The sequence below is a fragment of the Talpa europaea genome, assembly GCF_964194135.1.
Source record: "Talpa europaea genome assembly, chromosome: 8".
NCBI lineage: Eukaryota > Metazoa > Chordata > Mammalia > Eulipotyphla > Talpidae > Talpa > Talpa europaea.
The window spans coordinates 74532956-74552084 of NC_140075.1; the positions used below are offsets into that span (position 1 = coordinate 74532956).

At 37.0% G+C, this 19129-nt stretch overlaps 1 protein-coding gene across 2 annotated transcripts; it reads left to right on the forward strand.

The window, feature by feature from the left end:
• Positions 1-2790: 2790 nt before the first annotated feature.
• GEMIN2 (gem nuclear organelle associated protein 2) lies at positions 2791-18085 on the forward strand (the record flags this gene model as incomplete). 2 transcript variants are annotated; one of them, XM_084239551.1, is made up of 10 exons in its annotated part: positions 2791-2945; positions 3327-3411; positions 4703-4792; positions 5029-5088; positions 8206-8319; positions 10176-10220; positions 11188-11256; positions 13353-13463; positions 15158-15216; positions 18046-18085. In XM_084239551.1, the coding sequence occupies 10 exons, from the start codon at positions 2809-2811 to the stop codon at positions 18083-18085; spliced, it is 810 nt and encodes a 269-aa protein (XP_084095677.1). The 2 variants fall into 2 exon arrangements, with proteins under 2 accessions (XP_084095677.1, XP_084095676.1); XM_084239550.1 differs by lacking the exon at positions 10176-10220 and having other exon boundaries at positions 2809-2945.
• Between the last annotated feature and the right edge of the window lie 1044 nt (positions 18086-19129).

A 19129-nucleotide genomic window follows, 5' to 3' on the forward strand; every position in this document is an offset into this window, starting at 1 on the left:
TATAAAAATAGAACACTGATCTAAAATATGCAGCAACGGGCCTCCCCGGTGGCGCAGCGGTTGAGCGCTGGGTTGTGAAGCTGCCCGCAGCCTCTGCAGCGCCGGTTTGATCCCCTGCTGCTCCCCGGACACCAGAGGAGGGTCCCACATGGCATGCAGACCTCTCCTGCTGCCCACTGCTCCCCTCAGCAGTGTACTTCGGTCCTTCTGCCTGCTCTGCTCCCCACTCTGGCTCTGGTGAATTCTCTCACCCTCCCGTGCTTCTGACTGTACCCAGTGCATGTATAAACCAAAAAACAAACAAATAAATAAATAAAAACATGCCTCTATTAAAAATAAATAAATAAATAAATAAATAAATAAAATAAAATATGCAGCAACTATCCCAGAAAACCAACCCCATTATTCTATAGTAACCAGCCCAGGAAGCCAGCTTCCTGTAAGTCAAACTTGTAGGAAGTCAGGGAATTCAGGAAGCCAAACAATAATCCCTGTAAAAACTTTCCCATTATAGGACTAATAACTGGCAGATCTCTAATTTTTATCCTCTGCTTCTAATTTAAGACCAACCAAATAAAGCCAAACATGCAGCCCTAACCAATTACACAGGATGCCCTACTTCTAGACAGATTAGGAGTTCAGAGAATTCCATTTGGTATAGTAATTATTTTTTAGTTAAAGTCACTTGAAAAAAGCGCAAAACCTTCCTTTCTTCCTGAAAACAGGAGATAAAATTCCCATATGAAAATGTCTCTCCTGTATGTATCACCAGAGATGGGGAGTTAAGGTCAAGATAAATTTGTACAAACTAATCTTAACTAACCCTTAACTTTTTAGTTACTTTTCCACAAATAGCTATCCTAGGTCAACACCTTTGTCTTGCCAAATTTTCAAAATTTACTAATCTTTTTTATTTTATTTATTCATGCATACAAGAGCAGGGGTGTAGGTCAGAGGGTTGGGGTAGGGAGGTAAGAGAATTCACCAGAGACAAAGTGGGTAGCAGAACAGGCAGACTGACTGAAATACACGCTGAGGGGAGCAGGCGGCAAGGCAGGAGAGGTCTGCTTTGCCATGTGGGTTAGCTTCCTGGCTGGGGGTCAAACTTGTGCTGCAATGGCTGCAGATAGTTTCATAATGCTGCGACTTAACCCCTTGTGCCACCAGGGAGGCCCATAATTTACTAATCTTTGCCCAACCTAGTATTTAAGCTTCAGGCCCTAAATTTTTTGGATCTTGATTTTTCTTGAGAAGGCTACCACATACATGTAAGAGTTACTAAAATGTGTATGCTTTTCTCCTGTTCATTAGTCTTATGTCAGTTTAATTCTTGGGCCCGGTCAGAGATCCTAAGATGGTAGAGAAGAAATTTTATTACCACCAACAGCTTTACCCATGTCACTGCAACCAGGGCATACTTGAAACTTTCACTTTTTTCCATTATGAAGCTTTCCTATTCCTTTCCTGCGTCTTGAGTCTTTGCCAAAATGCAAGCAGTGGTTGTTGATTCCTTTCTTTTAGAAAACTCTAAATAAATAGACTTTGCTTGCTCTCATTCAACAGGTCTTCATTTATTTCCACACTGCAAAGCCCTTTTCCCACTCTTGAACCTTTCTTTAATGGTACTTATCACAGGTAGTATTTAAAATTCACTTACAGGAGCATCCCTGGTGACACAAGGGATTACAACTCAGTACTATGACACTATCCTCAGCCACTGCAGTGCAATCCCCTGCCAGGGAGGTGACCTGCATGGCACAGCAGACCTTTCCTGTGTCACCCGCTGCTTCCCTCAGCAGTGTTTTTCAGTCAGTCCACCTGTTCTGCTCCCCACTCTGTCTCTGGTGAATCCTCTCACCCCCCTGCACCTCTCGCCTGTACCCCAGTTCTTGTATGCATAAATAATTTTTTTTAAAAAAGTCAAATCTTTTCACTCAGAATTTGTGTACAATCAGATATATGTTTTTCACTGCTTTTTGTTGTTGTTGTTTTGCAATTTGTGACCCAGCATAAGGTATTTAATCCATTTCTGCTTTGCTTCTTTACCTGTAAAATGGAGAAAATAGCACAGTTCAGAGATTTACTCTAAAATTAATAATGGTAATTTCTGGGTGTCAACATTGGCTTTATCATTTTCATTATTTATATTTATGCAAAGAGGTTTTTCTGACAAAAGTGATGGTTATCCAACGAGTAGTATTCATTTCAGATAAATATAAAGTGAACTTTGAAGTGGTCAACCATACGAAATTCCTCTGGAAAATTAGTTTTTCATTCTTCTGGCGTCAGATAAATCTGATTGGGATCGGCTCTTCCTTTTGGGGAGAAAGTCACATTTTAAGTACTTAACCTTTCTTTCGGTCAGTTTTCTTCCCGACTAAACTAAGAAAACGCCATATACTTCAAAAGGCTGTAAAAAGTAAAGGAAGAAAATTAAATAAGGTAACTAACAGGGGTTTAAGAAATTAGATATTTAAGAAATAAATTATCATTTAGCAACATTAAGTAAAAAAAAATTAGAATCCTTAAGTGGGGCGCATAAAGGTTGATAACACTCAGTCTTACCCTAGGAAAACAGGGTGACGCGCAGAAGCGCTGCAGAAGCACTTCCACCAGGAACTAAACTTTACAGTCTTCGTTACACCACCGGAACCATAACATGAACGTCAATCGGCAGATTTGCACATGCGCAATGATGCCCCCCAGCTGCTGCTTGCTCAACTACGCGCCCAAGGTGCCTACTTGTGCGCCGGCGCTGTGACCTAGCCTTAGCGCATGCGCTGAGTAGGACTAGCTTGGTTGAGCACTATGGCGTGGGTACCAGCGGAGTCTGCAGTGGAAGAATTGATGCCCCGGCTATTGCCAGTGGAGCCCTGCGACTTGACAGAAGGTTTCGATCCCTCGGTGCCCCCGAGGACGCCTCAGGAATATCTGAGGCGGGTCCAGTGAGTGATTTAGCGCCGTTCGGGTGGGCTGATCATTCGCCCTAACCCTGGGCTCACGGTCCTCTGCTCGACCCCACTGTGTGTTAGACCTCCGCCTCCATCCCCGTCCTCAAACTCAGTTAACTCCAGTGGAATCAAGATCCTTTGATTACATTTTTACTTGGGAGAAAGTCTATGAATTAAAAACTATTAAAGTCGATTACCCACGTCAAGCTGTGTGTTCTAAGATTATCTTGCTTTCAATTCAAATATTTTCTGAAATAATTTTAATACCTCACTTGCAAATCTGAGGGGTTTGTTTCTGATTTACAATCGACTGTAGGAATAGATCGCACACGAACAAACACTAGTAATTATTTTTCTTGCCTTTATTGTTTATAGGATCGAGGCAGCTCAATGTCCAGATGTTGTGGTAGCTCAAATTGATCCAAAGAAGTTGAAAAGGAAGCAAAGTGTGAATGTTTCTGTGAGTCTTATTACCCTTCAGGGGATTTTTTTTACGCGTACAAATTAAAAGACCAAGGCTCTTCCTGTAGTATTTTACCGTTTCGATTATGATGTAGGTTAGTTTCTGACTACTACCTATGAAGTTAGACATTTGCTTATACTTTTCCTCCCTAAAAGGGGAGTTGGAGTTTATTGCCTCCAGAGTAACTTTAAGTGACCCTGCCTCTTGTGGATTTGTTCATCATATTTTAGGATGTGATTCAGTCCTAAGAATCTTTAAATAGTGTACTTATTTTATCCTTTATTTTTAAGAAACATTTTTTCCAGTTGTCTTCATAATTATTATTGTGCTGGTATTTTATCTTACTTGGTACAGTTTGGCATTTTGTTTTAGGAATATAAACCCAAATATCGTAACACTTTTCTAGCAACTGGACACTAAACATTTTCATTCATTTGTTTATTCACATTTTTAGTAAACACCTAGGTTGTGTCAAGCACTGGGAACACATCATAAGAAAGAATAGGTCTTTATCTTTGGAACATATATAGTTACAAACAAGTAATTACACTTATGACTATGGCTATGAAGAAAGTTGATGTATATAATGATGAATACATAGTAATAGGAGAACTACTTTAGATAGTCATAGAAGCTCTCTCCAAGGAGGTGATATTCAAGCTATGGTCAAAGGAGAAGGGCAGTTTTTATTGGGATAAGCCTTTTTCCTTTTATATGCTAAATAATTCCTTTATCTGATGTTTATAAATGTGAAGTTTTAATTCAGAAACTTATGTAATTCCTTTTCAGTAGTTGATGGAAGGCAATGTATATATCTAGCTTTTTTAAAGTAACCACACTAAGTTTTAGTTCAAGAAATACATCATCAGTTGCAAAATATGTGCTGTTTTAGGAAATAGCTGCAGTCCTTCTAAAATTCAGATGTCTTATTTATTTTAGTACATTTTGCTTATACCAAAATGCTGCTTTTCAGTTATAAAAAGGTATGGCTAGATTATATATTCAGGACTTAGGTCATTTAGGATTTCTTAAAAACTCCATAGTAAACAATTCCAGATTCCTCTTATTAAAGCAAATATGTAAAGGATCTTTTCCTAATGTTTTAAACTTGTACATATATAGTACAGTGAAATGCCTACTGTTTTTGCATTTGCAAAATATTTTTTTCCTTGTATAGCCTTAATCATTTATTATTCATTCTTCATGTGATTCTGATTTTACTTGCAGGAGCATGAGATTCTAGTTATAACATTAATATTGATTCTAATATTTATAAACTGGTCTTTAGCTTTCAGGATGTCAACCTGCTCCTGAAGGATATTCCCCCACACTTCAGTGGCAACAGCAACAAGTGGCACAGTTTTCAACTGTTAGACAGGTAAATGTACTTTAATCATTTAACCAAATTAAATCCCTCTCTCCCTCCCTTAGATTTTTTTCTGTTTTTGGATTATAGTTGGAAAAATAATAATTGTGATTTTGAAGTGTAATATTTAGGAATCGATTATTAAACTATTATTTTAGTTATTAGAAATAGTACAGTTTGAAGCAGCAGTTGATTTCTTTCCAGTTACCCAATAACTGAAGATCACTATCTAGTTTTTCTTCCTTTAGAGTGTGAACAGACATAGAAATCACTGGAAATCACAACAGTTGGATAGCAATGTGATGATGGTATGTAAGTTTCTGTTTAAATTGTACAGTGTCTACCTATTTGAAATAGTCCATATTATCTTCCAGTCTTTAAAGATTCACTTACTTAGTCCTGTTATCTTCCTTCTCTCTCATCTGCCATTTGTGTTAGCAATTCCATAGAAAAGCATAGAATCAATAATGCAAAATGTTATTTACATGACAATTTCAACCCACAGCATCTTGAGAGATTTTAGATACGTAATCATCAGACCTCTAAAAGGTTTTTTTTTTTTTATAGACTTTTTTTCTTAATTTATTCATTTATGCATGCACGCGCCGAGCTGGGGCACAGGCCAGAGGCGTGGGGGGTGAGAGGATTCACCAGAGACAGAGTGGGGAACAGAACAGGCAGACTGACTGAAATACACTGCTGAGGGGAGCAGCAGGCAAGTCAGGAGATGTCTGCTGCGCCATGTGGGTTGCTCCGGGGCCGGCCAGGGGATCCACCTCACACTGCAGAGGCTGCAGACTGCTTCATAGGTTGCATCTTAACCCCTTGCGCCATGAGGGAGGCCCACCTCTACAAGTTTTTAAGGATTCTTCTAGACATTTACTTTTTGAGAGCTAAGTACTTTTTTAGTATTTATGATTTAAGATTGAATAGAGGCTTATTGGATTTTCTTGATGTGGTCATGGCACTGATAACAGTGCTTTTTTTAAAGATTTATTTATTTATGCATACAAGAACCGGGATACAGGCCAGAGGGGCAGTGGGGGGGATGAGAAGATTCACCAGAGACAGAGTGGGGAGCATAACAGGAGGATTGACTAAAATATATTGCTGAGGAGAGCAGAAGGTGAGACAGGAGAGGTCTGCTGCAACATGTGGGTAGCCCCCTGGCCAGGGATCAACCTCATGCTGCAGAAGCTGCTGATAACTTCCTAGTGCTGTGCTTAATCCCTTGCACCACCAGGGAGGCCTCCAAACAGTGATTTTTTTTTTTTTTTTTTTTTTTTTAATAGAGGCATGCTTTATTTGTTTGCTGGTTTGTTTTTGTTTTGTTTTTTGTTTATACATGCACTGGGTACAGTCAGAAGTGCGGGAGGGTGAGAGAATTCACCAGAGCCAGAGCGGGGAGCAGAGCAGGCAGAAGGACCGAAGTACACTGCTGAGGGGAGCAGCGGGCGGCAGGAGAGGTCTGCGCGCCATGTGGGACCCTCCTCCGGTGGCCGGGGAGCAGCCGGGGATCGAACCGGCGCCGCAAAGGCCGCGCGCAGTTTCGCAACCCAGCGCTCAACCGCTGCGCCACCGGGGAGGCCCCAAACAGTGATTTTTTAATGAAACCTGTCATGCGTATGAGAAAGTAGTATCTCCTAATTTTTATCAGCTTAGATAAAATTTTAAGTTCTTCAGTTAGATGTGCTATATATGGACTACTGCATAGAAAGGCAGGTGGTAAAGAAATGGATACTTTGTTCCAGGGCATACTTTCTACCTTTTAGGGAGTGTCCTATTTTTGAGAATGAGATGAAAGCTTTTTATCTTCAAAGCTAAAAAATGTGCCTAAAACAGTTTCCAAAATTTCAGGTTGTTCATAGATTTCACATTTTAGAATCTTTCTCTAGGTAGTGATTTCTTAACATCTTTTACACAGTGACACATTCAGATAAATTGAGGAGGAGGGCCTCCCCTGTGGCGCAGCGGTTGAGCACTGGGTTGCGAAGCTGCCCGCACCTCTGCAGCGCCGGTTCGATCCCCGGCTGCTCCCCGGCCACCGGAGGAGGGTCCCACATGGCGCGCAGACCTCTCCTGCCGCCCGCTGCTCCCCTCAGCAGTGTACTTCAGTCCTTCTGCCTGCTCTGCTCCCCACTCTGGCTCTGGTGAATTCTCTCACCCTCCCGTGCTTCTGACTGTACCCAGTCCTTGTATAAATAAATAAATAAATAAATAAATATAAAATAAAAAAAAGATAAATTGAGGAGGCTACTTGCATAGTATTCCTGAGACCAACTGAAAACTGAGAGATCCAGTGTGTGACTTCTCTATCTGCTGCTCCATGCCAGCTGAAAGCTCTGCTCTATAAAAGTATAAAAGGCAATAAAATTTTCCCAAAATAATTTAACTCATAAAGCCTTTCATTATGCTATGAGACCTCCTAATAAGAAGGGGGTAGGACACAGGCAGATATATTTTTTTCTTGCTTAGTGTGAGGACTCTTAAATACATGCTTACTAGGATAGGAAAGAGTTGCATTGATAGCATGATGATATAATTTTTGTCAAAAATGGAAATAACCTAACATAATTGATTCCATCTAGAGTGGAACATTAGGTCGCAGTAATATACATTTACATGACAAATTTAAGCATTATGTAAAAATTGAAAAATTTTTAAAGCATGTTTTGATGACAGCTATGTAAATATAAGTATTTATTTATTGGTTCATCCAATCATTTATTAAGCACCTACTGTATATAATAATCAGGGCATTCCGTGCTCCCTGAAGCAGAAACACTATCTGACCCAGTGGAATAATGGGAAATGGTATATACACTGTTACAGGATAATAGGTTTTAACTTTAAAGGTGTCATCTTCACAATGAGAATCCAATGACAGCTATTTATCCTCAGGGGGAAAAACTGTACCTGTGTAAGATAATGTGCAAGGTGATGTATGCAAATCATTGTTTTGTTAAGTATGCACTAAATGCTTTTTCCACTCGCTCTGCTTTTCCCATCTTGCAATCTAGATTAACTCTGATCCTTCCACTGGAAAGCCCTTCAAATATGTGTGAAATATATAATCATTTCTCCTTCCATGGGATAAACATCCTTCATTTTTGTAATAATTCCTTGTACATTTTTTTTCCCATGCCAATTTCCATCTTTATCATCCTGCTTTGAACACATCCTTGCTTGTCATTGTCCATAAAGTATGATCCAAACTAACATGAAAACCAAACATCCCACATTTTGACATACTGGAAGTTGGGGCTTCTATATATGAACTTAGCGGAGGATACAGTTCAGCTCATAACAGGCTCCATTTCTTTGTGCTGAGGTGGTGGGACTATGGAGAAATTCTCACTTCTTTTTTTATACTTTGGTATAAAAAATTACATAGAAATAAATAAAACCATTGTTTTTTCTTTCAGCCAAAATCTGAAGATGAAGAAGGCTGGAAAAAATTTTGTTTAGGTGAAAGATTATGTGCCGAAGGGGCTATTGGACCAGTCACAAATGAAAATCCTGGAATAGATTATGTACAAGTAGGTGATAAGTGAATAAACAAAAAAAAAAAGTGTTCTAATTTTGGTTCATCATTTAGTATAAGGGGTCAGCAAACTATAAGCTTAGGCTCATGAACTAAGAGTGGTTTTTATGTTTTTTAAGACTATAAAATCAAACAATGTGACTGACACCTGCAAAGATGTGGCTGCAAAGCCTAAAATATTTGCTCTCTGACTCTTCAAGAAAATGCTTACTAAATCCAGACTTAGTTTATTGGCTCTTTTTTCTTTTTCTTTTTTTGAAAGATTTATTTATTTATTTATGCATACAAGAGCTGGGGTACAGGACAGAGGTGTGGGGGTGAGAGGATTCACCAGAGACAGAGTGGGAAACAGAGCAGTCAGATTGACCGAAGTACACTGCTGAGGGGAGCAGCGGATGAGTCAGGAGAGGTCTCCTGCACCATGTGGCTATCTTCCTGGCCGGCCAGGGGATCGAACTTGTGCTGCAGAGGCTGCAGACAGCTTCATAGGTTGTGTCTTAACCCCTTGCGCCACCAGGGAGGGCCCCTTTTTTTTTTAAAGATTTATTTATTTATGCATACAACAGCTGGGGTGCAAGCCAGAGGTGCAGGGGATGAGAGGATTCACCAGAGACAAAGTGGGGGGCAAAACAGGCAGACTGACTGAAATACACTGCTGAGGGGATCAGTGGGCTGTGCCATGTGGGTCACCTGCCTGGCTAGGGATTGAATTGGTACTGCAGTGGCTGCCGACAGCTTCATAGTGCTGAGACTTAACTCTTTGTGCCACCAGGAAGGCCCTATAATGTGACGTTTTTAGGTTAACTTTATTTTATTTATTTATTTTTTAAAAAGATTTATTTATTTATACATACAAGCACTGGGTACAGTCAGAAGCGCAGGAGGGTGAGAAAATTCACCAGAGCCAGAGCGGGGAGCAGAGCAGGCAGAAGGAGCGAAGTACACTGCTGAGGGGAGCAGTGGGCGGCAGGAGAGGTCTGCGCGCCATGTGGGACCCTCCTCCGGTGGCCGGAGAGCAGCCGGGGATCGAACCGGCGCTGCAGAGGCTGCGGGCAGCTTCACAACCCAGCGCTCAACCGCTGCGCCACTGGGGAGGTCCCCTAGGTTAACTTTATAGCTGTTGTTTACCTGTATAATAATTTCATGAGTTAGGTAATATTTGTTTTTTTAAATGATTAAACATGGGTCAAACAATGAATGATGACTAGTCAAGGAAAGGAAAGAAGAGGTGACAGAGAGGTGATTAAAAGTGTTTATAAATTGCATATTCTGGTGATGAAATGTTGAGGGTGTATTTAAATTTCACATGATTTTATTTTAATTATAAATTATAACTCCTTTTGTCCCAGGATTCACCTGCCCTCAGGTTTGTAGGTATTCCTTATGGAATCCATTGCATACATCTGCATTACCTACTAACTTCCTACATTATGTTATATGATATGTTCTGTTGAATCACATTACTGGTTTGAAGAAAATAATTCTAATTCAAGTGCCCTTAATTCCTAAAAATATTAGCTTTAGCTAAAGATTTTTTAAAATTGTGTATAATTTAATGTCATGAATCAAGTAGTATCAATGTCTTTTTTTAGCATTTTTAAATTTCATACTTTTTTACATTTTATTAAAATCATTCTTTATCTTTAAATTTAAATGTTCCAATTTTAAGATATTATTTTCTTGGTTATTACCAGTGTAATATTTAATGGAATGTTCTATTTTAATGAGCAACAAACGATTTTTCTTTCATTCTTTTATAAATAACAGTGTGGTGAGAAGTTCATCAGTTTGAAAAAAAAGCCACCCCCTTATAAGACTATTTAGTAAATTTCAGTCTCATTTTTCTTTCAGATCGGTTTTCCTCCCTTGCTTAGTATTGTTAGCAGAATGAATCAGGTAAAATTATCTAATAATAAAGATATATGCATTATTTTCATTGTAATGTGTGTGAAAGCTTCTGAATATATTGACTGAGTATTTACATTATGCATGACTGTGTCCTAATCTCTTTAAGTTTATTTAAGATTTATTTGAATTTATTTATGCATACAAGAACTGGGGTCTAGGCAACGGGAGCAGGGGTGAGAGGATTCACCAGAGACAGAGTGGGGAGCAGAACAGGTAGATCTTCTGAAACACACTGCTGAGGGCTGCAGTGGGTGAAAAAGGAGAGGTCTACTGTGCCATGTGGGTTAGCTCTCTGGCCAGGGATCGAACTCATGCTGACGTGGCTGGGGATAGCTTGACAGTGCTGAGACTTTAACCCCTGTGCCACCAGGGAGGCACCTGGAAGATAAAATTTTTTGAGGGTCATACATTGTTGTAAATCATATACTTACAGTTTCATTTACTTTATCATTTGCATTAAGATACTGTATTACTCATACTAAATTCAGTGAGAGTGATTTTTGTTGCGTGCCCAGCTGTATTTGAATAAGCTAGAGAGAATATTTTCAGGTATAATAAATTCTGTTATAGCTTTATAACAGATCTGTTTCTAGCTTTTTCTTTACATTTTGATTTAATGAAAATAATCTAAACATTTATATAAAGATGTCCTTAAAAACATTGGAATTTTTCAAATAGTTATAAACTTAATCAATAGTTATAAACTAAATCCTAGGATTTAAGCCAGGATATTGATATTTAAAAATATATAAGAATATTGGTCTATAAAAACATCTCACTGAGTGAGCCATCTAATTAAATTATTCAATAATGTCCTAGTTTTCTCTGGTAGTTTAAAGAATAGGACAACTTTTAACATTAGAGTTGTTTTCTAACTAGTATTAATTAAACTCACGTAGAACTTACCAGGTTTTTATTACTAATAACATTTTTCTACCTACTCCCTTCTTTTTAGGCAACAGTCACTAGTGTCTTAGAATATCTGAGTAATTGGTTTGGAGAAAGAGACTTTACTCCAGAATTGGTATTATTTCATCTTTTTATATTCATAATGCATTCAAATTATATATACTTATATATGAAATATGACTACAGTATTTATGTATGTATGTATTATAGGTATAACTGTGCTTAAGGAAAACTCTGCTTGTTTATACTTATACTAGAAGGTAAATCAACATATGGCTTTATTGATAAAGTCTTGCTTTGGGGCGGAAAAAAGCCAGCTAAAGAGTTGACTTATATCCTGATATAAACTGTTTGTCCTTGCAGAGCAGCAACAAATAGGTCACACACTGGAAACCAGCCTGCACATATTGGGCAACACTGGCTTACAGAAGTTTGATGTGTATTTTCTAAAATTTGAAATCCAGTCCACAAAAGAATAATAGAAATAATAACAACAATAGCAATACTTTGGGCCAGGCATTGTTCTAAGGATTTTTTGCATAATTTCTCAATTCCCTCCTTCCTAACCTATGAACTATTAGTTGCATTTACTGATAAGAAGACTGGTATATATAGGAATTCAGTTCTTGCTTAAGGTCATACATATGGTAACGGGTAGAACTGAAACTCCTGGCCATGTGATCTGGCTATATTCTTAACAGATATGCTACTGACTCTATTTTATAGCTTTATAATCACAGCTCATTTTTCACCTCCAAAATTGGGTAAATTTTGTGAGCATTATATAAATGAATGACCTGCTTAATCATATAATAAGAAATATTACCATCTTTTGAAGTTGAATTTGATATTCAGAAGCATATTTTTCACAGTATCTGTGTCTCTAAAACTCCCAAAGCTTTAGGTAAAACCTTTCTCCCTCCAGAAACTTACAGACACTGTAGTGTAATATAGAAGCCTGATGATCAGCCAAGTGACTTAGATTAAGTCTCTTCTTGAAGTATAATGGCCATATTCTTTTATCACTAGACTTTCAGTTGGCTTTTTATATTTTCATTCTTTTTATTTTTTTTAAAAGGTTTATTTTCATTCTTTTTAAATCTCCACTTTTTAATGAGAAAATCTATGTTTACAATCACTGTTTCAGATTCAGTGGTTATCTATATAGTATACATAGTTGTAATTACTATATATATTTTGGGTTTTTTGGCATTTCATGTATGTACTTCCGTATGTTAATGTAATTCACATAATATCCATTGAATGTCTCATAGTTTGATTCATTTTTGACTATTTGGGTTCTTCCTTGTATTTTGCAAGATGAGTACATCATAATCATTTAGACAAATTTCTTTTTATTATTAATTTCTGTGGAGTTATTGGATCAAGGTCTTATAGCCCTTTGTTACATTCTGTTAGATTGCTTTCCAATAGAAATAAAGTCTCTTGTTATTACCATTTAACAACAGAGGAAATATTTATTATGCATTCTAAGTAATAAAGATCACTTCAAAATGTTATTACCTTATTTATGTTATTGCAGTGATGAAACTTTTTTAAAAGTTATACATAGGAAAAGATGTACATTTTAAAATTTAAAAAAAAAGTCTTAAAAAAATTTAGCAGAAGTTGTATCTGAATGGTGGGATTGCAGGTTTGTTTTTTTCCATTTTGCTTTTTATATCCTTCAATTTCTCTTGATTGGCCATGTATTACTTTTGTAATTGAAAGGGGAATTGAGACAATTTAGTTTGACATGGTGTGAATATCAAAGAATTATGTAATCTAGACTGTAGTTCCTTTGCATAGACTCAGGGACCAAGTTATAAAATTATTTGTGTATATCTTTATAGATGGCAAAGGAAAATGCATCTTAATTTTGTAAGGACTCACACATCTTAATGTAGTTTTTTTTTTTTTCTTAATGTAGGTTTTTTTGCCAATGAATTAAGGACTTAGTTGTGGGAATCTCTGAAACAAACTCTTTTGAGGCAAGAATATTTTGCAGTATCGAATGTTTTATGTCTATAGTTAGACAATACAAAAGATGTCTAGATGATCCTTTGTTGCTTATATCCAAACATGACACAGATATTCTATATGGATTGATTCATAGCAAATAATCATGTACAACATTGGACATTTTAAAAAGTAAATTAAATTTATGATATAGTACTTGCCTACTTATTACTTTTTAAAATTCTGTTTTAGGGAAGATGGCTTTATGCTCTATTGGCTTGTCTTGAAAAACCTTTATTACCTGAGGCTCATTCACTGATTCGGCAGCTTGCAAGAAGGTGCTCTGAAGTGAGGCTCTTAGTGGTAAGTTGCAACTTAGTATTTCAAATTGAAAGGACTCACCAATTTATATAATAAACGATTAGATTTGGCCACATAATTAAAAGCCCAACATAATAGTAATTTAATATGAAATTAAAATAATATGAAATTTCTCTCAGATGTAGAAAAGTCAGAAAGTATGCAGATGAGATCTACAAGGGCAGTAACCCAAATATTTGAGGTCTGCTACATACAGATTTCATGCTCTAGTTAGCCTTATGATCCAAGATGACTGCGGGAGCTACAACCATACTATTTCATTATAAGTAACTAGAAAGGTAAATTATAGGTAACTGGGAAGGAGAAGGCAGCCATCTCCTTTGAAGGGCACTCCTAGAGGTTCTAATAACACATGTAGTTGAAGTGGCCAGAATTTAGTTATGTGGCCGTAAGGAATTATGAAATGTTTGCTTTTAGCTGGGTGTCATTATGTCCAGCTAAATATACATTTCAGTTGCTAAATAGTAAGGAAAAACAAGCTAAAGTGGTCAACTAGCTGTCTTTGACACAATGATTGTTTTGAATTTCTCCCTTCAGGCCCTACTCTAACTCCTGCCTATAGCATCACAATATGAATTAATTTGTTTCCAGGTTACACCCACTTCTGGGTTTTTTTCTTTCATCTCCTCCTCCTTAACAAAATGTATACTGTCTTCCATTGATGACTATAAAATGCTTTCATTGAACATCCAAGATATGAACCAAATTATAAGGCCTGTAGTTCAAGCATCAAGTACTTGCTACTTACTAAATATTCCCTATACTTTCTTCCTAGACTTTTTTCCCTCTGCATAAGTTTTTTCACTCTTCCAATCTGTATCTGAAGGCCATTTCTTTTTCACAGTCTGATTCATTTTCCACCAATTTCTGTGATACTTTGTCTGTTCTTAATAACTGAAAAGAATTTCTCTATCCTGTCTTCTCAATATACTTTGTGTCTTTAAGGCACTTAACACATTTTTTTCCCACTAAAACTAATATGTGCATATTTCATATTCTGTGCTGTTGCCACTAATGTATTTTATTCAACTTTGTTCTACATATTCTTTGGCACATAGAAGAATTGAATACACATAAATGTAAGTGTGTCCCAAGATTGAAAGAATATATGACATGCCTGTCATAACATTGTTTAGTAGGTTATTGTTATTATTCTTTGAAATGTATAAAAATAAATTGCATATTCCATAAAACTGCTTTTCTTGTGTCTTGGTCTATCATTTTAACAAATATTTAGTGAATTCTCTAAAAGTTCACTTTTCAGGAGCTACCTGCAACATAATTGAGAACCCTAATAAATTGAGAATATTTTCGGATATGTCTTACGTTTTAAGTCAAGATTTCACTTCTTCTCAATTGTAATTTCTTTAAAAAAATTTTTTTCATTATTGTCCAGTGAAGATACGGACTTTTTTTGCTCCTTTACTTGGAACCAGGGAGAAAAATCTCTCCCAGGTTATTCTCCTTAGAGCCTCAACTCTTACTTCTTTTTATTATTCAGGTTCTTTAATAGATGAGCTTAAATGGTCCTCCCCTTTCTCTAGGGATCAGAAACTCCTTTTTCTATGAGGGTTCCTATTTTCATGTAAGCCTTACTATCATCTAGTAAAAGGAAATTTTTTCAAAGATTTTAGAGGAGAACAGACAACATTTTTTGACTTCCTTTTTATTTTTAGGACAGCAAAGATGATGAAAGGGTTCCTGCTTTGAATTTGTTGATCTGCTTGGTTAGCAGGTAAGAAAAAAACTTTAGTTTCTTGCTTCATGATGGTACTATTAATGGTGATAGAAGGTGTTGCTGTAAAATTACCGTAGTGAAAAAAAAATTAGAGTAATGAAATCAAGGTGTAGGAAAATAGATGTATGAAAATAGGTATATATATATTAGTTTCATTATTTTCTGAAGATAAATTCCTTGAGTAAATCAAATGGCATATGCTTGTAAAACTGTGATTTTTTTTTTTTTTTTTTTTTTGTGGGACCCTCGCCGGCGGCCAGGGAACAAACCCCTGCTGCAGAGGCTGCGGGCACCCTTGCAGCCCAGCGCTCAACCGCTGCACCACCAGGGGAGGCCCTAAAACTGTGATTTTTATTGCCAGTTTGCCCTCTGAAAACTCACACTTCCATGTTCCCACTAGAGTGTGAATGAGAGTATCTTTCTCCTTGTTAATAGTGGTCATTTTCAATGGATATAAATATTTCCTTTCTAATATTTAAAAAATACAATCAAATTATTTTATTTGCTTTCGATTTACTACCAGTGAGTGGTGAACATGTTTCATTCTTATTGCAGTTATATTTCTTACTTGACTATGTCCTTTGTTTATTTTCAGCTGGGCATATTTTTATGTATTTGTTTCATGTATATATGTTTGATATGATTTCTTTTTTTTTTTTAATATTTATTTATTTATTTATACAAGCACTGGGTACAGTCAGAAGTGTGGGAGGGTGAGAGAATTCCCCAGAGCCAGAGCGGGGAGCAGAGCAGGCAGAAGGACCGAAGTACACTGCTGAGGGGAGCAGCGGGCGGCAGGAGAGGTCTGCGCGCCATGTGGGACCCTCCTCTGGTGGCCGGGGAGCAGCCGGGGATCGAACCGGTGCTACAGAGGCTGCGGGCAGCCTCGCAACCCAGCGCTCAACCGCTGCGCCACCGGGGGAGGCCCTGATATGATTTCTTTAAGATTTATTTTATTTATGCATCCAAGAACTGGGTATAGGCCAGAGGTTGGGAGGGGTAAGAGAGGATTCACCAGAGACAGAGTGGGGAGCAGAACAGGCAGATCTACTGAAATACACTGCTGAGGGAAGCAGCGGGCGAGACAGGAGAGGTCTGCTGTGCCATGTGGGTTAGCTCCCTGAAATATAATTTATATTAAAAAAAAAGGATATTTGCTATACTTTTCCCTTTATTTACTAATTTTTAGAATGAGTTGACATTATCCAAAGATAATCAATAGGGTAGTTTCTGTTTTTTTTTAATAAGGTAGTTTCTGTTGGTTTTTTATATATTTTTATAAAATAGAGATTTTAACATTTAAAATATTAGGCTCTATTACGACTAGTATTTTTTGTGATGCTCCAATTATTCCATCTTTGACCAAGGGAATCCCTTCAAGTCAATTTCTATGCTTTTTTTAATTGAAGTTATATTGCATTATAGCATAAGTTTCAGGTATGCATCATTAAAAATCAACATCTGTATATACTACATTAAATTCACCACTGAAAGTTCAATTCTGGACCTCCCCAGTGGCGCAGCAGGTTGAGTGCAGCACTGTGAAGCTGTCCGCAGCCTCTGCAGCACGGGTTCGATTCCCGGCCAGCCAGGGAGATTACCACAAGACATGGCAGACCTCTCCTGTTGCTCCCGCTGCTCCCCTCAGCAGTGTATTTCGGTCATCTACCTGTTCTGCTCCCCACTCTGTCTCTGGTGAATCTGTCACCCTCCTGCACCTCTGGCCTCCCCCCAGCTCTTATATAAAAATAAATAAATCTTAAAAAAAAAGTTCAATTCTATCCTTCACATTATTACTAGTAGTCTTGTGTAGCTTTCTTTCAGGTGTGCTAAGGTGAGTCAGATGTGTTTTGGACATGTCTGGCTCTAAATCTGGAATCAGTCTTTAGGTAGTGCTGGTTCATCTTTTAATTAGAAAATGACATTGTGAGAGTTTACAGTTTCGACATTTGGGATGCTTGTTGTTATAGGTTGGTCATTATATTTAGGTCTTTTCAGTGACCAGAACTAGGAAAAAGAAAAAATAAAATTCTACATACAAATTGTTATTCAGTTCTAATTTAAGATTATTTTTCCATATTTGTTTTTTCCTATGCTGAAAATTCTGGTTTCTAACAATACTAACATAATTATTGACTTTACCCTACCATATGTACATAATAGTTTTACAGTAAGAATACTAATAAATGACTCCTCAGTAAAACTGTTGAAATCAGTTTAAAATTGTTTGCAGTTCTTTTTGTCTCTGGTGTACCTAACAAGGAACATATATCAGAACACTTTGTATAAGGTCATTTGAAAGTATTTTCCTCTCTGTGGTTAGAACACCAACTTTATATGTAGGGAGATTCATTTGGGGAATTTGACTTATTTTTTATTTGATCTTGTTTTATAATTACATAATGTATTTACATTATTCCAAATTTAAAGTTATACCTCTGAGTACATTTGGAGTATTTTGGAATCTACCATTTGCCTCTTCTATCCTCTTTTCTTCTCTAGTTATCCATTTTATTAATTTTTCATTTATTCTTTTATTCATTGTTTCTTTTGTAAAATTTAGTATATAAATATATCAGCAATCCAATACATGCTCACAAAAGCTAACATTCTGAACCTACTGGACCTTTTGTTTAACACTTAGTAATCCTGGAAATCACTATAGCAATGTAGGTATTTTCCTCACTCCTTTTTTATAAAAGCTTCATTGTCTTCAAGTCCCCTTATTGATGAACATTTGGGTTGTTTGCAGTCTTTCGCTATTAAAAAATGGCTACAGTTAGTGCTGCAATGAGTATCTTTTGCATATATTATTTTTTTTACCAGGTATTTTGACCAACGTGATTTAGCTGATGAGCCATCTTGATGCAGCTGATCTGAGTAGAAGAAACTTGTGATAGGCATCCTAAGCCCGAGGAAGTATAGTACCAACTCAAGCATGGATTACATCGTTATCTTCAATGCTTTGTGAAGGGTTCTCGTCGTAATCTGTGCCATTCAAGTTGATATCCAAAAGACAGGTTGTATTGATTTGAATGTCTGAAGTATCTTTTGGAAAAATATCATCCAGTTTTTGATAGTTAAATTTTTTTGTAATTACATGCTTTTAAAACAAATTAAGTGCCATTTTTTGGTGAAACATCCTACACAGAAACTGTATAATGAAATTTTATAGAGGTCCTTGGTGCTGTTTCATTGTTTATTTACAAATATACACATAAAATTTTCTTGAAAATGTGTTTTGGTTACTAAATTTTTTTTTTTTTAAATAGAGGCATGTTTTATTTATTTATTTATTTGTTTGTTTGTTTGTACAAGCACTGGGTACAGTCAGAAGCACGGGAGGGTGAGAGAATTCACCAGAACCAGAGCAGGGAGCAGAGCAGGCAGAAAGACCAAAGTACACTGCTGAGGGGAGCAGCGGGCGGCAGGAGAGGTCTGCGCGCCATGAGGGACCCTCCTCCGGTGGCTGGGGAGCAGCCAGGGATCGAACCGGCGCGGCAGAGGCCGCGGGCAGCTTCGTAACCCAGCGCTCAACCGCTGCGCCACTGGGGAAGCCCTTGGTTACTAAAATTTTATTAGACTCAAATGAAACAAAAGACAATGGATAAATGTCTTTAGTATTAAGATGAAGATAATCTATCAATAGATTAAATGGAAAGTATGTATGTTCACAACAAAAAAATTAATCAAACATTTTCCCATTAGCTTCCATACGTTTATTTCTAATTCATTATACAAAATTTTTTGTTAACAAATCATTTTCAACAATACATTAATAGCTCAATTTCTATTTTTTCAGTCAAATCCTTTGTTCATATCACTTAAAATTTTTCTATTTTTTTTTATCAGGAATGCTTTCTACTTTAAGTAATAGAAGATTCAAGTAGCAAATGTTTTTCTTTTCTTT